Source organism: Drosophila grimshawi, unplaced genomic scaffold (assembly GCF_018153295.1).
Source record: "Drosophila grimshawi isolate 15287-2541.00 unplaced genomic scaffold, ASM1815329v1 contig_311, whole genome shotgun sequence".
NCBI lineage: Eukaryota > Metazoa > Arthropoda > Insecta > Diptera > Drosophilidae > Drosophila > Drosophila grimshawi.
Window position 1 is genome coordinate 27,507,128 of NW_025063098.1, and position 19,128 is coordinate 27,526,255.

The window sequence follows — 19,128 nt, forward strand, 5'->3', positions numbered from 1 at the left end:
GCTAGATTAACTTGCTCTAAATATCACACAGAGAATATATATGCTTCAATTGGATATGCTAACTTTTCAAATTGCATTGCTTGATATATAAATACGTATACTCAATATACATTCTGATATTGATATAGAAATACGTATACTCATTTTGGATACTTTTTCACATTTATTTGAACTTTCTGAGCTCAATCTTTTTAATACTCCTTTTATAAAACAGAATGCAATGTGCCCAGGGTATGGCAATGGAAAATCCAGTAAAAGTGGCAACAGATTCTTTCTTGGACCGCAACAGCATTTGCAACAACATTCTACAATCACTTTATAAACAGACTTTAATTTCACTGCCTGACGTTTTGGAAAAGTTGACTTGAGTTTTTATTTGGCTGGCGCCAGGGAAATACAATTTCCGTTTCTTTACATGATGGTAGGTGCTGTCTGCCTGACTGGCAAATCTGTAAGTGTGCATAGTGTGCCATTTCCGGACTGACTGTTGCCATGGCAATACCTAATTTTTGGCAACACGAATTTCTATCAAAACAATTTGGCACTTGGAACAAGTTTACACAAATTTTTATTTATCAACTGCAGGTAAATGTTGTGCTCGAAATTGTTGTATCCATGCCTATTGTAGCGTCCTTGCTCATGTCCCTGCTCGTGTTGCAAAAGCTGTGGACCAGTTATTTTTAGTCCTGTGATGCGGCAGTATTAAATTCCGTTTAAATGTTGACAGCTGCTGCTGCGTAGAATGACCCCCTGCTCAATGGCTGCCCTGCCACTTCAGACAATGCAAATTAAAAACGCACAAAGACTTCCATAGGACACAAAGCACAAAGAAGTAAGGAAAAAAAAAATGAAAAAAACAGGGAAAGAACAGAGAAGAAGAAAAGAATCAACAACAAGCGAGTAATCAAAGCAATGGCTATGTGGAAGCCTCTGTTTCTGCCTCCGTTTCTGTTTTTCTGCCTGTAACTGTGCCTGTTGTTGCTTTGATGAGGGCACTTTAGTAAATCGCTATCGTTGCTGCGACTTGTGTTGCCTCGTGGTTGCCATACCCTGCAGGCATAACAAATGTGGGCAAGTGGGTTTAATCACAGTGCGAAGGAGTATGCAACAGCTGGGCGCGATTCAAGACTATAAAGTAGATACATATAAATCATTGTCTGCATCAACAGACTAGCATCCCCAGAGATTAAGAAAGAAATACTACACACAATAAAATAGACTGCTTAAAAAAATATTTGAAGTATATACTTATTTATTTATTTAATTTCGATTAATATCAGTTGACACAGAAAATCCATGAAAATGTCAATCATACCAAATAATTCAAAATAGCTAGTATAAATAGCTTAAGATGCCCGACTAAAAATGCAGGCGAAAATGTTATTCGCAAGAGAAATCATTTGCAATTCAGTTTTTATTTATAGAAATAGAGTACTCTGAATTGATTACGGTGTAAGTAAAGTGTATTATAACACACAGATAACTCCAAAAGGTTCATAATAAAATGCAAAGAATAATTGAAATTACAACGACTCGGAGGAAGTTTTAAGAAGAAGGTCGTGAGAGAGGACAGATTTATTATCAACTTAAATATATTTTCTATGCAATGTATTTAAGGCAATTTGCAGGGCATCTGCTAGTCAAGCATGCTTATCCGCATTTGTCGATATTAAGCGTAGGCTAAAGTCAAAGTTGCAAGTGGCAAAAACTCTATAGAAGAGGCCCTCTCGTAGAGACTAATGCCGAGAACTTTATTGAAATATTCGCACATTTGCAGCAGTATCTTTGATATTATCATGCTACCGTAACCAGAGAGTGTTTCTGCTTCTATCCCAAACCTGCCCGCTGTGATGGAGTGCGTGCAACGTATTCACATTAATTTGGTCAATTAATGCTTTGGCACAGACTGAATGAGCATATGAAATGGCACGCAGCATGCTCAAGAGCAAAACTCTAATGCCATGACATCTTATCTTTACTCTACCTACCCCTTTCCTTGTCCTATACCCTGCCACATATTCGTGCAGCACATTAAAATGGGTCAAGCGTCAATTGCATATGAAATACGGCTTTTGACTTCAGCAGTTCGTCTCCATTACCCATTACGCATACGCCACGTTAGGCGACGTGCACTTCAAGCTAATGAAGTGCACAAGTGTGGCACAGACACACACACACACATACAAATCTCTGCAAAGGTTGTGAAAATAATTAACTACACTTGTGTGCAACAGCTTGACAGATCAAAGAGTTTTTTTTTCAGGCCCAAAAACATTTAATCGTTTTGCCCGCAATTATTTACGCTGCCAAAATGTTTAATGCCGACCTAAAATGTTGACGCTGTTCAACCATGCCAAATAATTGTCGGTAAAAGTGTTGCATTTTGAAAGCAATTATAAGTTCTTAATTGAAAGAGTTGACCCTGATTGCCAGGTTACTCAAATTGATTTATGTTTATTGATTTTTTTTGGGCCTTTTCGTCCTGATCCATTCCGTTTTGGATATTGGGTCTTGGTTGTTGGCTGCAGCCAACGGGCCCAGTGCTGCATTGTTTGCTAGCTGCCGGACAGGCATGCAAATTGATATAGCCACGCCCCAGGGGCAATTGCACGCCCAAAAAAAAGGACATATATATTTTAGCTAACAGCTTTGGGGCCATAGAAAGACAAAAAAATATATGTATATCGATTGAAATATATATATAAACTGTAGAGAATTAAAAAAAAATAAATCAAATATTTTGCTAAGCATTTTCAGCAATTAAAAAGACTTTATATAACTTATTGATGCATATCGCATTACTAACATGTGCATTTTGCACCCATTTTCAGCAATCAATCATTTTATAAATAAATTGAAGACTTAAATTAGATATTCGGCACTTTGGCTACCATAAAAACACTTATAATTATCATTTAATTTTTTCATTAAAAAGTTTTCCATAAAATTAAGTTATAAAAAATGAAGGAATTTACGTTATGATCGAAAAATTCTTTTTTTTTCTTAGTGCATAACTTGACCAAAGTGCATGTTCTACAAAATAAAACTTGCACAAGCCAAGACGTTTATTTGTTCATTTATGTGTGTGTCTCAGTGTGTGTGTGTGTGTGTGTGTTTGTTTGTGAGTCTGGTCATTTGGTTGTCGTTTATTTGCCTGTCTGTATGCGAATTTTGGGGTTTTGTTAAGTTTATGCAAATGTCCTTTCAGCAATTAGCAATAAATGTTTGTATTGGCTACTCGGCCACTGTTTGTATGAGTGTCGATAAAGTTGTGTGTGTATGTGTGTGTGTGTATGTATGTGTGTGTCAATGTGTGAGCCATTTTGTGGCCCATTTGTGATACAAATCATGTGGTCTACATTTACTGCGGGCCACCAGCTGTTTTGGGGCCAGCCTTTAACTGCACCACGTGCCTTGGCCTGGTCAGCTTGGCCGCCAACTGTGAATCAGGAAGTGTAGAAGTGGCCCAAAAGGGGATGTGCGGCTGTGGTAAGGGTTCTGGTTAAAGATGGGACAGCCAGTAAATGTTGCGGCCAACGTGCAAATTGTGCGCTAAATTGGTTTGCCTTTTGCATTTGCATAATTTACTGCGGTCGCCTTTGTTTGCCGTTCTTTCGAAGAAAGTTTGAGACTAATTCCCGACACTGACGCACTCTTTCAGCCGCATGAAATTATGTAAATTTCAAGCAGTTTTGCATTTATTGGCAAAAACATTTATTTGGCAGGACAGACTTAGAGCCAGTGCCAGTGCCACTGCCAGCGCCAGTGATTTTCAACAGGGTCAAGACAGTGGCCAACTTGGCTAATGCATAAATGACAAGGCTTAGACGTCAGAGACAGCCGACATTGACACACCCACATCCTGTGGTCGCCGCGTTGACTGGAGTAATCAACACACAAGGCGACACATACACAAACACGCTGACACATGCATACATCAAAATTAATTGGCCAATAAGCATGAGGTCACACTATCCCACTTGACTAACTGATGTCGCCAGCAAATAACAACCCTTCACGTAATCACTCCAAAGCTCGATTAATTGAGCGAGTCGAGGGCCAACAACAAATCGCGGATTTGCTTTGCATTTAGATTGAATTGCATGCATAAGCAAAATGGCAGAAAATCAGATAAGAGAGCTGAAACGAGAAACCAGTTAACACAGACAACTGCAGCAGAAAGTTTTTTAATTCCAGACGGGACAATGGTATTGTGGGATGCTGCCAGACATTTGATGTCCGCTCTCGTTGCGCTCAATAAATTGTTGAGCAACTTTAGACAGCAAGAACAACAACAACAACAACAACAACGACAACATCTACAAGCATATCAATCTTTGGCTTGAAATGATCTGCGACGCTGGCGAAGTGCTATTAATATTAGGCAAAAGCTGGGTCATATCTATTGATTGATGGCTGATAAGTAGCAGGTTTCCCATGTGGCTGCGTATATGTGTGTGTGTGTGGGGGTGGGAGTGGGTGTAGTGTGTGCATGAGAAATCTGTTGCCTACCAGTAACCCACACCCAATTCCAAGCACCTCGGAAACCCACACACCGACATCCAAATGGCAGGCATAATAATGCGAGTTTATCTCTGCTTGGTAACCAATTTCCAACAATTTGATTTATGTATTTTTTGTTTGTGCGTGAGAGTCGCCTTATGCGACTTACGTCACTTGTTGTTGTTGCTGTTCTTGTTATTATTGCTGTTGTTATCGTTGTTGTTGTTGTTGTGTTTGTTGTTGGCTTTTACTCAACGCATGACTTGCTGGGGCCAAAACGCTATCATCAAAAGTCCTGATTACATTTGCAGCAGTTTCTCCAATTACAGAACAAAACGTTGCCTACTTTTTGGGGCGCCACGACGAAAGAAAACTCACGCAAGCACACACATACCAATGTATACGACAGTGTGTGTGTGTGTGTGTGTGTATGTGTACGTTATGCTTTGTTATGGTGTCTATTACTCATGCATATGTAAGTCTAATTAGCTCAATTTGACAGAAAATGCGACGCTAGGCAACGCGAAAAAAATACTTGATTGGTAATCAAGGAGCTGCAGAAACCTTGATACCCTTAGGGATAGATGCAACCGGAGAATCATATTTGTTGAAAAGGTCACAATTATGGCATTATAATGTTAATAACATATATGTGACGCACAAGGAGGTAATATTTCGAAGATAGAACAGATAGCGAGCGGAGCTCATTTACTGCCAGCAAAAACAAGCTGATTAGTTTGAATATGAATTTGTGCAGCTGTCACAAGAGTAATCAGCTCAAAATTGTGATTATTTATGAAAATTGGTTTCTCTTTGCATGAAAAATATATGCAGCTGTTTTTAGAATATTCAGTTCAAAATTGAGTTGATATAAAAGAGATTTGATTAAGAATTGTCCTAGATTAAATTATCAACAAGCAGAAGCATTTTATGTATGAAAAAGTTGTTTTTATAAATTTCTTTAATAATCTCAAAAATTAATAGTGGATTTCTATATGCCAATGAAAAAGTTGGATTTTTTCATTGGTTTCTTTCTTTCTAATAATATCATCAACCTCCTTGTCTTTTCTAATAATCACTTAATTATTTAATTTAGTTAATCAGAAAGAATCTGTTCAAGAATATATAATCAACATGCAAGAGCAGAGTTGTTTGCTTATAATACATGTACAAATCAACAATAATCAAAGAAAACCAATAAAAAGAATTATAATATTGATGAAAATGATGTTTCTCTGATCATTTTAAATAATCTCATGAGCAAATATTGTCTTTGCCTTCTTTCTAAGAACAACATGAAGCCTATTATGAGATTAGAATTCCACATTGCTTGGTAAACAATTAAGTTTCTTCATTGAGATTTTTTCCAAGATCAAATTACGAAGAGAGATTACCAACAAAATGAAATGTTCTATATATTTATTTATTTTTAGTTGTCGCTTAAATGCCACTGATTTGTTATTCAAAGCTTGAAAATTGTGCCCACCGTAGACTAATTGGTGTTTTAGCCGAAGCGTTGCCTATGGAGTGCTGTGTCGGTGTGGCAGCTACCACATGCTGTCTGGGCGACCACCAATGGTGGCCCACCCAAAAAGATTTGCTCGTGCCAAGAGATTTCGATTTACGCTCGAGGGATTCAATATTAAAATCGGATATAAATTGTTTTCAAATATATACACACCCAAATACACACAGACAGACGGAAGGCAAACGAGTAGCGTTCATAACAAGTGGTTGACAAGCACACACCCCACACACACACACACACACACACGCACACACACACATATATATATAAATACACACTCTCAGAGGAGCACACATCAGTCGTGCATGTGTATTTAAGTACGTGTAAGCCTGTTCATTCAAATTGTATTGCATTTATTTACGCAGTTGCTGGCGTTATTTGTCATTGCTTTCGCTGCTGGGTCGTTGGTTTTGTTAACAATTTTTAAGCATTTGTAAAATATTCATGGGTGTTTGCCAGCAAAAGTTTTATTTATAGGCCCTCAGTCAGTCAGGCAAACAAATTTAAAGCGCAAATATATATATATAACTATATATATATACATATATATATCTATGTATATCTAAAAGATTCGCTCGTCGTGGCATGCTGCGTTTGCAGCGTTAGTTTTGCATTTTGAGCTGCTTTGTGCAGCTGATTAAATTAATCAAATTATTCATTTCAGCCTGACACATGCATAAATCACGACTGTGTGGCAAGTTGCTGTGACCCATTTGCAAGCCGAGCGTCCCTCAGCGAGTTGCCTGCCACAGCAAATTTGATTGATCATGCGTATGGTGCGCGTGTGTGTGTGTGTGTGTATATATGCATATTTCTGTGTGTTTCTAGTAATTAGCACACCCACACATTGACCTATTGCCATACATATATATATATATGCGAGGCTGGTAGTTGTAGCAGCCTGCGAATTGACAAATGACAGCAACAAGGTGTAAGTCTCATATGTATTTTGGCATATGAATACTACATACATATATTGTATGTTATACGTGCTGCTGCCTATTTTGGTCACAAAAATGGGAACGACATTTTCGAAGACAAAAGAAATATTTGTAAATAACGTCTATAAAGAAATTAATGAATTTTTTATAAGATTTTGTTATTCATTTTTGTTATTGATAGATTAGTCCACCAACTTTTAGAAGCTTAAGTTTTGAAAGAAGAGGTTAATAAATAATAAAATAAATAAATTTTTAAGCAACTTTTAATTATTAGCTGAACTACAAATAAGTTAATTAATTTATTAAGCCTTTTTTATTATTGATTATTGTAGGTATTTTAGTGCACAAACTTAATTAACCTTATAGTTATAAGCTATAAGGTTTTTCTTCTATAAAAAATATAAATAAATTTTTTATTAACTTTGCAGAGGTCGTTTCATGGAGCATGAACTATAAATGTCCGAAACTTCTCGACAGAAATACATAAAATTCTTCAGGATTTTATTACTATTGATTATTATTGGTACGTTAGTACACCAACTTATAGAGGACCAAAGTTTCAAATACTTAAACTAAAATAAACTTTTAAGCATCATTGCAGAGGTATGTTTTTCCCACTCAGAAATTAACTGGCTTATCAAGTTTTATTTTTATAGATTGTAATTGGTATATTAGTCCAACAACTTATAGAATCTATCACCTGAAATTCAATTACATTCATGATTCAATTATTTGTACGATTATACCAGCGTTAGATATATATTCTAAATGTGAAATATGTCTGAGAGTCTTTTTCTTGTCTTCCTTGTTTTACAGCCTATTAAAGCTAAAGCGCCTAACTGTACTTTAAGACCGCTAAAAGCAAGTCAATCACATGGCTCTATTAAGTCATATGACATGGGCATTAAAAGCCTTAATGCTTGTCGATGGGTAGATGACAGTGGGCCAGAGGGTAAGGAGCAGGAAGCTGGGGTTCGACAACCCTTCAAGGTTCGTTTTATGGTCTGAAAAGTGTATGACAAATGCGCTGCTCGTAAAAGATGCGTTAATCTCAACTTCCGGATGCGCGTTTGCCCGACTTTTGTTTTATAGTCGCACTTATTTTTATTTGCACGCACAACGACTGCAAAATGGACAGAGATCAGAGATGGATGTGGGCTAGGGGACAGCGAGTGTATGATAGAAAAAGAAAGCAGCTTTCTGCTTGATTGAATTATAAGAAATCATATTATACTCACACGTATAACAGACAGACAGCGATGCCTGCCTCAATGCGAGGACGGTTCAAGGACTTCGACAGTTTCTTAATTGGCGACATATCTGCTGTGTGTGTGGCCCATTGTCAGAAAGAAGCCTCTAGCAGAAGGCGGACAAAAGCCCAAACCTGCTATTTGCCTTAGCTAACTGAGAGTGACAGCGTACAGAAGACAGAAGGCTATACGCAAAGACAATCAGAGACAGAGAGAGCGAGGTCCAATGAATATAAGATGGAGCATCCCAGCCAACAGGCATCTTGTGCATCTTGTGTGTGTGTATGTGTGTGTGTGTGTGTGCGTGTGTGTGTCAGTGTGTATGTGTATTTTTGTTCTGTGTTTTGCCTTTTGCCTGTGCTTTGGGTATTTAGGTCAAAGTCTTGCCTGCATTTCTATTTACATTGGCCTGGACTTGTCCGTACATAACATAAAGTTTAATTTAAAACTTTTGCTCATTCCTCGCAGCATAAATAAATGCGTATTTGAAAGGATATGCGTACAAGCAAGACACATGTGCTGCCTGCTAACCATGTCCCCTCCTCTACACTCCCCATCACCTTCCTAAACTATAACTGCTTCTGTATGTCTTACTTTGCTTTTGTTTTCTCTGATTTATTCACAGTTTGCATTAAAACTCACTTAAATTTGCATGTCTCGTCCAGAAATGAAACTGTCTTTAAACCATCTACACATAAATGTCTTATAAAAAACCTATAAACTGTGTTTTAGTTGGGCTTAGAGATGAGTATGAGTCGGTTTTATGCAAGAGAGCACGACATGCCAACAGGAACTAACAATTTCAACACACTTTTCCATTGAATTTATTTAAAAGTTGCTCAAAACTTCCTGCAAAAATGCAGTTGAAGTTTGCTCTACAAAGTCAAAGGTTGTCTTCTTGGTCACAATTTCATTATTTTAATTATGAAATAATCACCAGTTTTAAATACCATGCCAGCTGTTTTCTAATCGGGTTAATACAGAATTTATATTTGGTAAAATCTGTCATAACTAAGACCAAAAAATTCCAATTTTAAAAACAAAAGAAAATTACTATTTCATTCAAAATTCATTTTCAAAGCATATTCAAGAAAATCGCATTTAGAGGCCTGCCACAACTTTGTTGAAATTTATTTCGTTACGGTTTGGACTCTCGATTAAAACTGGAATCTAAAGAGTTATTTTTATTATGGTTTCTTAGATTGTGTTTGTCGTGTGAATTACTTTAGTGTGCTGCTCGCACACAAAATAGATTTTAACACAAACACATTGTCAGATTAGTGTTCCTGTCTGGATAGAAAACTAGTTCGAGTCACATTTCTATTCAGGATACAAGAGGCAGCTGGTCAGAGAGGGATGCAGGCAGGGGGCAGAAGTGCAGAGGACAGGCTCGAAGCTGAGCATAAAGTGAAACGTGTCAAACACATAGGTTCCGTTGGTTGTGGTTGTTGTTGCAGCTGCTGTTGCAACGGAACCTTGACCGAGTCTGAGGTAGCCCAAAGTGTTGTTGGCTTTTGATTTTGATGCTGGCCAAGTATCTGTGGACTTCTGGTTGTGGCACTTAGGCCTTTGCACACCAATCGATTTGAATCTGGTTGATGCTTGCTTGCATTGCACTCACTGAATGCCCCAAAGGTGCAGGTGCAACAAAATGAAAAAGCCTCGCTGCTCATTCAGCACCTCAAGTGCTAACAAGAATTTGGTTGAGTGCTGAATGCTGAGTGGTGGACGGGGTTAAGGGGAATGAGGGCAAATGCGTTGACAGTACGGTGAGTAAACGCTCGAAGCTCCTAATAAACACATCCGGGCCACGGCCAGGACACGGCCAGGACTCTGTCTAGCACAGTTCAGGACCGGCCTGGGCCGTTGATAAGCCTAATAAACTAAGCGCAAGCCTTAGACAACGGGGATAGTAATTTCGAGACGCCGGATAAGGGCCAAGTCGAGCGGAAACGGAAATTGTCGCTGGCAACAACAATAATAATAACAACAAACACTTGGAAAATTTAGCTTTTCTTTTACTGTTGTTATTGTTGTACTTGTAGTTGTTGTTATAGCTGGTCGTAAGCTGGTTCTCGCCAGAAATTGGATTTATGTGCTTCGTTAGTAAATTGGTTGTGATAGGCCCAACGTCAAGGAGCAGCAACTTTGGGCGTGCTGCCAACTGCAGGCGCCAAATACAAATGTAGCACAGGCATCAGATCAGACGTTGCCATTGACAGTGTCTCCAAATTGGCAATGTACCATTTGCGGAATACGATAATAGAAGAAGTAACAACAATGCATCAATCGTTGGATTTGTAAAATGTAAGTTTCATAAGGAAAATTAAACTATCAAAATCGAGATGTATAAATAAATTCATTAATTAACTACTTAATCTTTGAACAAATCATTTTACTTTTCAGTTACAGCTCAACAAAAGAGCAAAAACAATACTAATGATCTTTCCTATTAAATTAACTGCTTAATTTGGTTAAAAATGCATTTTAATATTAAGTTTAATAATAACAAGTAATACCACCAAACATTCAGCTCAAATCATTTTATCATTTCATTTTATATTTATATTTTCACTTCCATTTTATTTAACTCCCTTGTGACTAGCGCAATAATTTATGACTTTTAAACTTGTGGCATTAGGATAAATCCTTAGTTGAATACAAAATAAATATTTATTATTTTGGTGTGCTCATTTCATCATTTAAATATGTTTTTTTCGCTGGCTTCTGACCTGACCTGCAATGGAACTAGCGAAAACAAAAAATGTATTCAAAATAAATAATAATTTTAAATATATGTATCCCAGTTACAATTGTTTAGCTTTAATACAGTTCAAATTTACGAAAATTCCGCACACAAATTGTACATTAAGAAGACATAAGCACTAAACCATTTCTAATATTAATTATATATTTATCTTCGCTTATATTTGAGGCTCAATTTAATCGAACTCTTTATAAGCTTTAAGCTTGCGACGAGGATAATTCAGGATAAACAAATATAAATAGGTAATTTAAAAAAATCCGACTTACAAGATTTTAGTCTTAAAAAAGATTTTAGTAAAGTAAAATACTTTTATTAAAAACAATTCCTGCCACAAATAACCACCAAATGGGACACTGTGCTGGGTAGCGACTTTGCTGCAAGCTATTTGTGCTCAACGGTGGCCTCTCATCCGGATGTTGCACAACTTTTTAAGCAGCTTGCTTTAATTTCTTCTGCTGTCACATGATCTCTCCGGCTCCGGCAACGGACTCCGGTTACGGGCTCAGGGCTCCGGGCAGACGGCACAAGTTTAGCAGTGTCTAAAGCCTGTGAAATGTTTTTATGCGAATTTTATTACATTTAGTTGCGCGCGAGTTGTTTGGGGTAGTTTATTCTCTTATTTTTTTATGGAAGGGGGCGTGGCGGGGGCGACGGCTTAAAGCGTCGTGGGCCTGGCTAAAATTTTCATTATTGACTTTCAGGCGCATAAATGTACAAAATCAGCTTGAGGCATTTCAATTTTTGGACAAGTTGAAAGTTGCTTGGTTTTTTTTTTGGTTTTTTTTGTTTTTCTTTATGCAGCCGCCGGTTTTTATTACAGTTTTTCCATTTGGTGTTTATAATTTGCGTAGTAAATTGGACGACCAAAATTGTGCCATTCATGCGCGAAACAGACACGGGAAGTGTGGGTAATAAAGAGAGACAGTGAGTGAGTGAGAGTGAGAGAGAGAGGAAAGGAGGGGAGGCAGAGAGATAGAGCGAAAGAGAGACTAAATTGCAGTGTCCCAGTTGGCGCTTCAGATGATGTTGATGAAGTGCCTCGAGGCAGCTGATTTATGAGCGAGCTCTGATCGAAGCAGAAACAGAAACAGCAACAGCAAAGGCTGAAGCCACAGTAGATAGAGTAGCCCGAGTAGCAGGATATGCAGAAGTAGGCAAAACAAAGCCTCAAAAGATTGTGGCATGGCAGCCATTCAACTGTTCGGATTAATGAGGCGCTGTGTAGCAACCACATTGGGATTTTTGAGGACTGTCCGTGACCATTTGACATCATGTTGGCTTTCTTCCTTTTTTTTTCTTTGCTGCCTGCATGCAGCGAAAACGGATGGACAAAAAGTGAGCCAGTCAGTGGGCGGGGCATACAGGACGTAGCAGAAAGTAGACAGTAGGCAGTTGAAAGGCCGCAGGCCACTGGCAGACAGGATGTGCTTTCTGTGTCTGTGTCTGTGTCTCTCTCTCTCTCTTTGGCTCTGTGTGAGTTGAGTCTCCACGGCCGGTGGCAAAAATTAAATTATGACAGCAAATGAACAAGCGACCACAGAGCACACAGCAGCGGCTCAGCTAGCTGGAGGTTGCGAGCTGCTTGCTCGTAGCTCCCGGCTGCCCAGAGCTGAATTCTGAACCGGATATGCTGAGCCCTTGTCCGTGCTGGGCGCCTACACTGCCTAATAATGAAATACATGAATTTTGTAGACAATAATCGCAGCGGCTTAGCTGGTATTATAATAGGCACTCGTGGCCAGCAGCAGCAGCTAGGATAATGAAGCAGGTGGGACCTTTTGTGGCATCTTTGCTCTGCCACTGCCAGTGATTAAAGCTGCCTTTAATAGAAACTAATATTTCTCTCGGCTGGTCTCGTTAAGATTACGCTGTCCATGCTTAACTGCCACATTAAACCAATTCAAATGTAATTCTTATGCATTTGCGTAACACATTTGTAATGCAAAATAGTAATAAAATAACTTTGATTTTAGTTTGAATCCCCACGAGTCTAATTTCATATATTAATAACATTGATAATTATTGAAATATTTATTCTTAATTACAGATTTATACAAAAGTGTGCTTAATAAATTTAGAAAATTGCCAGTGATTTTCTTCTTGTTTTTCATATTGCACAATTAAATACTTTACAACATTTGATTTCTAATATTAATAACAATGGCAACTGTTGAAATAGTTATTTTTAATCATAGTTTTCTACAAAATAGTTCATTGAAAATTGTGATTTTTTTATTATATACATAATTTTTGATGTCAGATAAAACAAAATATTTCTGATATATAAAAAATGTTTTCATTTCTTCCTATTATAACCGCGTGAATATTTTCCTAACACAATTGCAATTTTCTCTCAAATTTTAATTGTGCTTACCACGCAAAGTGTATTTAATTTAAATAATTTAATAAAAATGGCTATTGAAAATATATTTGCAATTTTGTTTTGTCCATTTTCCTTCTTATAATTATGTTTGAAAATTTAAATATTTATTGTCATAATTTTGTAATTAATTGATGTTTATTTAACTAATTTGTGCGCTGAATAGCAAAACTGCATAGACAACAAAAATAGAATTCAATTTGTGGGCCTAATGACACATATAAAACAACAATTTATTTATTATCTTCAATTGAATACCAATAACAATAACAGCAACAACAATACAAAACAATGGCCAGATAAAGATTTACAAGGCTGGAATGGCAAGAACTGCAACAATTTCATTTCCCCAAAGACTAATTGGGAGTTTTCACAGAACAAAAATTCCATAGAATAAAATAAAATTCAGTTTTGCCTCAAATATGCAAATAAATTTCAATTATTACTTGGCCAGAGACGCAAGAAGGACACCAACGGAAGTTTTTCACCAGAAAAGCGAGCAAATAAAACTTGTTCCTTCACTTTTGACAGTGTTCTGGCATTTGAAATTTGAATTTGAAATGTTGGCCAATCCCTATTTTCTGTGTATATGATAACTAAAGCAGTAATAAAACAGCTGAAACATATAAAAAATATATATTGATTTAGACAAATAATCAATATTCTTACAAGCAAGCCGAAGCAGATACAAATAGGAATATCTATTGTTAATTGATGCGCCTGCTGAAAATGAAACTCATCCGACATTCAAAATGTATTAATGGAAAACAACAGAGCAACTTTTGGCCAAGGAGTGCCGGAAACTGAATACTCTTGCTGAATTATTATAGGCATAATAAGTGTAATAATAAGAAGGAATTTCAGCCGTAATTCTTCTCTTATATATTTGCTCAAAGTCTAGATTAAAGTTTGTACCAAACGTAATTCTCCGACAAACAAAACTTATATGCCTAACGCCTGCTTAAGTTTGGTCCAAAAACGGAGCTGTCTTAAATAGAAGGCAAAAGGCAATTTATGTAATTGTTTTTAGCATTTTTTGCAGCTGCTTGCCGCTACCGCAAAATTTGCTCGAGGGTGCAATGAATCTAATAAAGAAATTACGCCCGTCAGCGATTCTGTGCTCAAGGACAACGCCTGCCTGAAATATAATCCTAGCTGGAAGAGGAAGAGGAAGAAGATGCTGTTGTTCTTGTTGTTGTTGTTGTTGTTGCTCGTTGTGTTTGTGTTGATGTTGCCAATTGTTTGGCTTCAACATAATGAGCTGAATATCAAGTAAGTCGTCTGATAGCAGGCCACAAAATTTGTGTATATTTATATCCTTAGACGTCGCGACGTATGCATAATTTAAAAACAAATCCTTAACTGGCTCTGTGCGTGTGTCTGTGTGTGTGTGTGTGTGATGTCATGGCGTGTATGCGTGAGTGTCTGCTAATAGTTGTCGAGGAGCATTAAATGTTCGATTTACCAATTTGGCGCGATATCATTTGTTTCTTCCACCCGGCCCAAAGGACAACACAAAGTGTTGCCATAGTCATGCAAAAAGTTTTGTTATTGAGTCTTGAGCTGGTAAAGTGGCGAATAGCATATTGCTATCTCCTGACATAAGCGGGCTAATGCACACGTGCCACTTTTTGTGGCCACCATAAAGCAAACTTATGGGCCACAAACGCTTAGTAAACTTTTTGTGGCAACAACTGAGGCGTGGGCGGCATTTATTTTTATAAGCCTGCAGTGGGTATTTTAACTTGGCCTCGATGTGTGAAAGTGATGTTTTCTGAACCATTAACTATATATATATATATATGTATATATGTACCTCATCAGCACTGATAGCCGTATCGATAACATTCTAGTGCCATAAAAACTATTGATTGTCAGTGGAGCGAAGAGACACTCAAAAGTTACTGCGTTTTTCATAAGACACTTTTCAAATTTCTGACTATTATTTCATTTAACTATCGGGGGCAGCAATCGGTTCAGTTTTTTTCTGCAAGTGTATGTAATCGTTGACTTGCCTCAGCCAACTGTGCCTTCTTGTGCCACTTTCAGCTGACTCGACTCGAATTGACAAGGATCGAATAACTGTCTCGAATATTTACAACACTTTGTGACATTCTTAAAATGAGACAAATTCTTTTGAAAATCAATTTCATTAAATCAAGAAAGAAGAATAATCTTGGGAATGCCGTCGATTATCTACCCTTGTAGATTAGAGTTAATCTGCTGAAAACGAAACTTTAATATATTATACTTTATTGAAAACAATTTAAATTTCTCACCTAAAGGTTATATTAAAAGCTTGGCTTGTGGCATCTCCGTTGGGCGCTGTGCGTTGCTCAACATCCATTTTGCAGTAATTGCACGGCCAACTTCAATTAATTTGCCAGCTAGATTAGCATGTGCGCAATTATTTACCCAAGTCATGACGCCCACTTAAGTGCCTGGGAATTGGGGCGTGGCACATAAAGTGTGATATTGAGTGCAGTTGCTCCTGGCGCTGCTGCCGTTGCAATTGTTGTGCAACTTTAATTGCTGTAGAGATTATTGGGCAAAAAGTTGTTCATATTTTTTCATGGACTTGAACCAACCAAACACACAATGCAAGAAATGCGTGAAAACTCAAATGCAAAAGTAAGCTACTTATGGGGCATGTTTTAAGTGGCAAATTGTTGTTGCTACTGCTGTTGCTGTTGCAAGTGCAGCTGTCAAAGTTGCAACAGGAACAACAAATGTCGCCCACATCAATACAACTAGGGGCGCAGCGGGGTGGGTTGCCTGCCTGAGGCTGCTGACTGTTGGCCTGTCAATGGGCGTGCCACACTGCTAGTTGTGTTTGAAAGGGGGGCGGATGGAGGCGCCACATTGGCGGCGGCTGCTGATGCTGCTCTTGCAGCAGTGAAAACAATCGAAATTATAGCAAACAAGCGCGTAAACTTTACGCTTTCACTGTGCGCAGTATGTGTGTGTGTGTGTATGCGAGTGTGTGCCAGTGGTGTGTGTGTGTGTGTGTGTGTGCGTTGTATGTGTGTGTGTATAAATAGTCGCCCGGCTATAGTTTTGCTGTTACGATTGTTGTTGTTGCGGCTGCTGCGGCAACGGCGGTTGCCACTCGACAGCGTCATTTAAATTGCTCTACAAAAAGCGTTGCACAATCTGCCAAAGCGTTGTACACCAATGCACACACACACACGCACACACACACACACACACACACACAGACACACATTCGGTGTGTGTACTATTTTTTTTTTTTACTTTATCTGCCGTCTCTTTTATTGTTGATGGCGCGCAAATTCTCTCATTTGCCTGCAAAATGTTCATAGCATACTTTTTGGGGCCAGCCGCAACAGAATGTGTGTCAACAAAAGTCGGTGGCGGTTTGTTGTTATCGTTGTTGGTGTGGTTGTTGTTGTTGTTGTTGGCTTTAATCATTGTCAGACAGAGAGAGAGAGAGAGAGAGAGCTGGCCTATAGACAGAACTAACGTTCGCGTTCATGTTTTTCAAGTGCAGCCACATGAACAAAACTGCAATTAGCTGCCAACGGTGTTGTTTTGACACCAACATCCCACATCCAACCCAATCGGCCTAAACACTTTTCAAGCGGCATTTACACAACCCGTTTGACTGGTATTTGGGTCAGAAAACAGGACTACAGTTGTGCGACCATAATTACATGTAAATTATAACCACATGCACACAAAATGTTTGCTTCATTTATTAAATTTTTGTGCGTTTAATTGGGCTGCACATCAAAATGCTTCTGCTTTCTGCCTTTCGCTCTCTCTTTCTAACATTTACAGTCTACCTTCTCGCTCTGTAAATCGAAAACCACTTTTTCAGCAAAACATGTTTCCAAGAAATGTAATTATATTTAATTATAAAAAAAAAACACACAATCATTGACTTTAACGAACTGCGCACCAAATTTACATATTCACACACGTGTGTGTGTTTGTGTGCCTGTGTGTGTGTGTGTGTGTGTGTGTGTGAGTATTTGTACTTGTATTTACTTGTGTGTGCCTTTATGTTTGAGGGGGATGGGAGAGCTCATTAACGTACATGATATCGAAAAAAACAAACCTTTTGTAATACTAATTAATACGAAAATAACATGTACCCGGAACGGCAGCGATATGACCCAAATCCAATAAAAGATAAATAAGTGTCCTTAGAGTTAAGCACGCTTGACTGCTAAATACCCTTTCCGTAGAGTGTGCGTTGGCAAGTATGACTAATAATAATGGCTGACAAGTATTAATACTTGTATTTCAACTTTGTTCTACGATATTGGTCTGAATATTCCCAATTTGATTTACACGCTTTCAGTTTCCGTGAATTTAACTCTGGAAATATTAATACGTTCTATATTTAAGACTTTATATAGCTTATTGATTATAATTTGTACTTCCAATTCAGCTAGAAAGTTGGTTTTAAATTTTTCTCTGCGTTTTCACACACTCCCCCATTTATTATATAATTTGTCTTATTGCTTAATTTCATTATTTTATTAATTCTATTATTTTAATTTATTTTATGTCTTTTATTTGTTGCATTTATTTATTTTACTTACAAAAAACATCTTTTCTTTTTTTCATGTTATTTTACTTGTTAAATTTTAATTGTTTATACTTTAATTCGTTTTTTTAATTAAAATGTAATTTAAGATTCTTGTTCCTACAACATTTCTTTAAATTTCTAAAGAGTAAGTAAATAAATAATAAACCCTTTCGGCTTGTTGGCTGCTGGGTATATAAGCTTGAGTCAGTTGCCGGGGACTGACACTGGATTTAGCCAATGTGTTCACATTGCGACTGTATCGCATTAAAAATTCCATTAGCTGCTAACTGTGCGCATTAATTAAGCCCTGCCCACGTAGAAGCTGATGGGATATTGGCCAAGTGAGCCGATCGTCTCACTTTCCCCTTAAAAGGAAATTTGGCCAAGTGGCAAACTTACCGAAAATGCGTCCTGCTTCGATAGATTTTGGCGTTGTTGTTGTTAGCACCAACACAAAGCCATAAATAATGAGTCCAAGATGATTTCTCGATTTGGCCGAAATGCGCAGCGTCATTTTGTAGATGTTCTTGTTGCTTTTGTTTTTTTTCTCTTACAATTGATTTGTTACGTTTTTAAAGCAATTGTTTTGCGGTGGTTTACGTTACTTTTTTTTTGGTTTGGTTTGGTTTGGTTTGGATTGGTTTGGTTTTTGGTTAGTGGGTTTGGTTTTTTAGTTTTCGCCCATTGGCTATAAAATTGAATTATATTTTTGTTTACTTTTTGCAAGCCAATTTGTAACTCGTTTTACTCGTTTGCTTTGCTTCTCTTTGTTTTTTGAATACGTTTTTTATGGCTTTTCAATTGTGGTTTATATATATGAATTTTTTTTGTTGGCTGAGCCTTGAGTAATCATTTTGTCACAACTGCAAAATAGAAAATAAAATGAAATTGATTTGTTAGAGATTTAATATGAAGATTGGAAAATATTTGATCAATAAATTAGATGTTTTAGTGTGTGAACTTTAAAAGTTACTTCCAACTGTGCCTGTCATTTCGGAGATGGGGCTGGCAAAATTAACTTAAGGATGTCAAGTTGAAGCAGCAGGGAGCATAAAAATAACACACACACTATCACACACGCACACACACACGCACACACACACAGATTGCACATTTGTGTGTGGGTATAAAAGTTATATGTGCAAAATGAATTTGGCTTTTTTATATAACAAGAACTCGGCGCACTCGGAAGTCTGACTAC

General features: G+C 37.6%; 1 protein-coding gene across 1 annotated transcript in view; it reads right to left on the minus strand.

The window, feature by feature from the left end:
• Positions 1-18,456, minus strand: part of LOC6569754 (tyrosine-protein phosphatase 99A) — a 137,002-nt gene extending 118,546 nt beyond the window's left edge. Inside the window, exon 1 of the mRNA XM_043214870.1 lies at positions 18,327-18,456. Coding sequence (XP_043070805.1) covers positions 18,327-18,441 — 115 coding nt within the window. The 5' untranslated portion in view covers positions 18,442-18,456. The remainder of the gene's footprint in view (positions 1-18,326) is intronic.
• Positions 18,457-19,128: the final 672 nt, after the last annotated feature.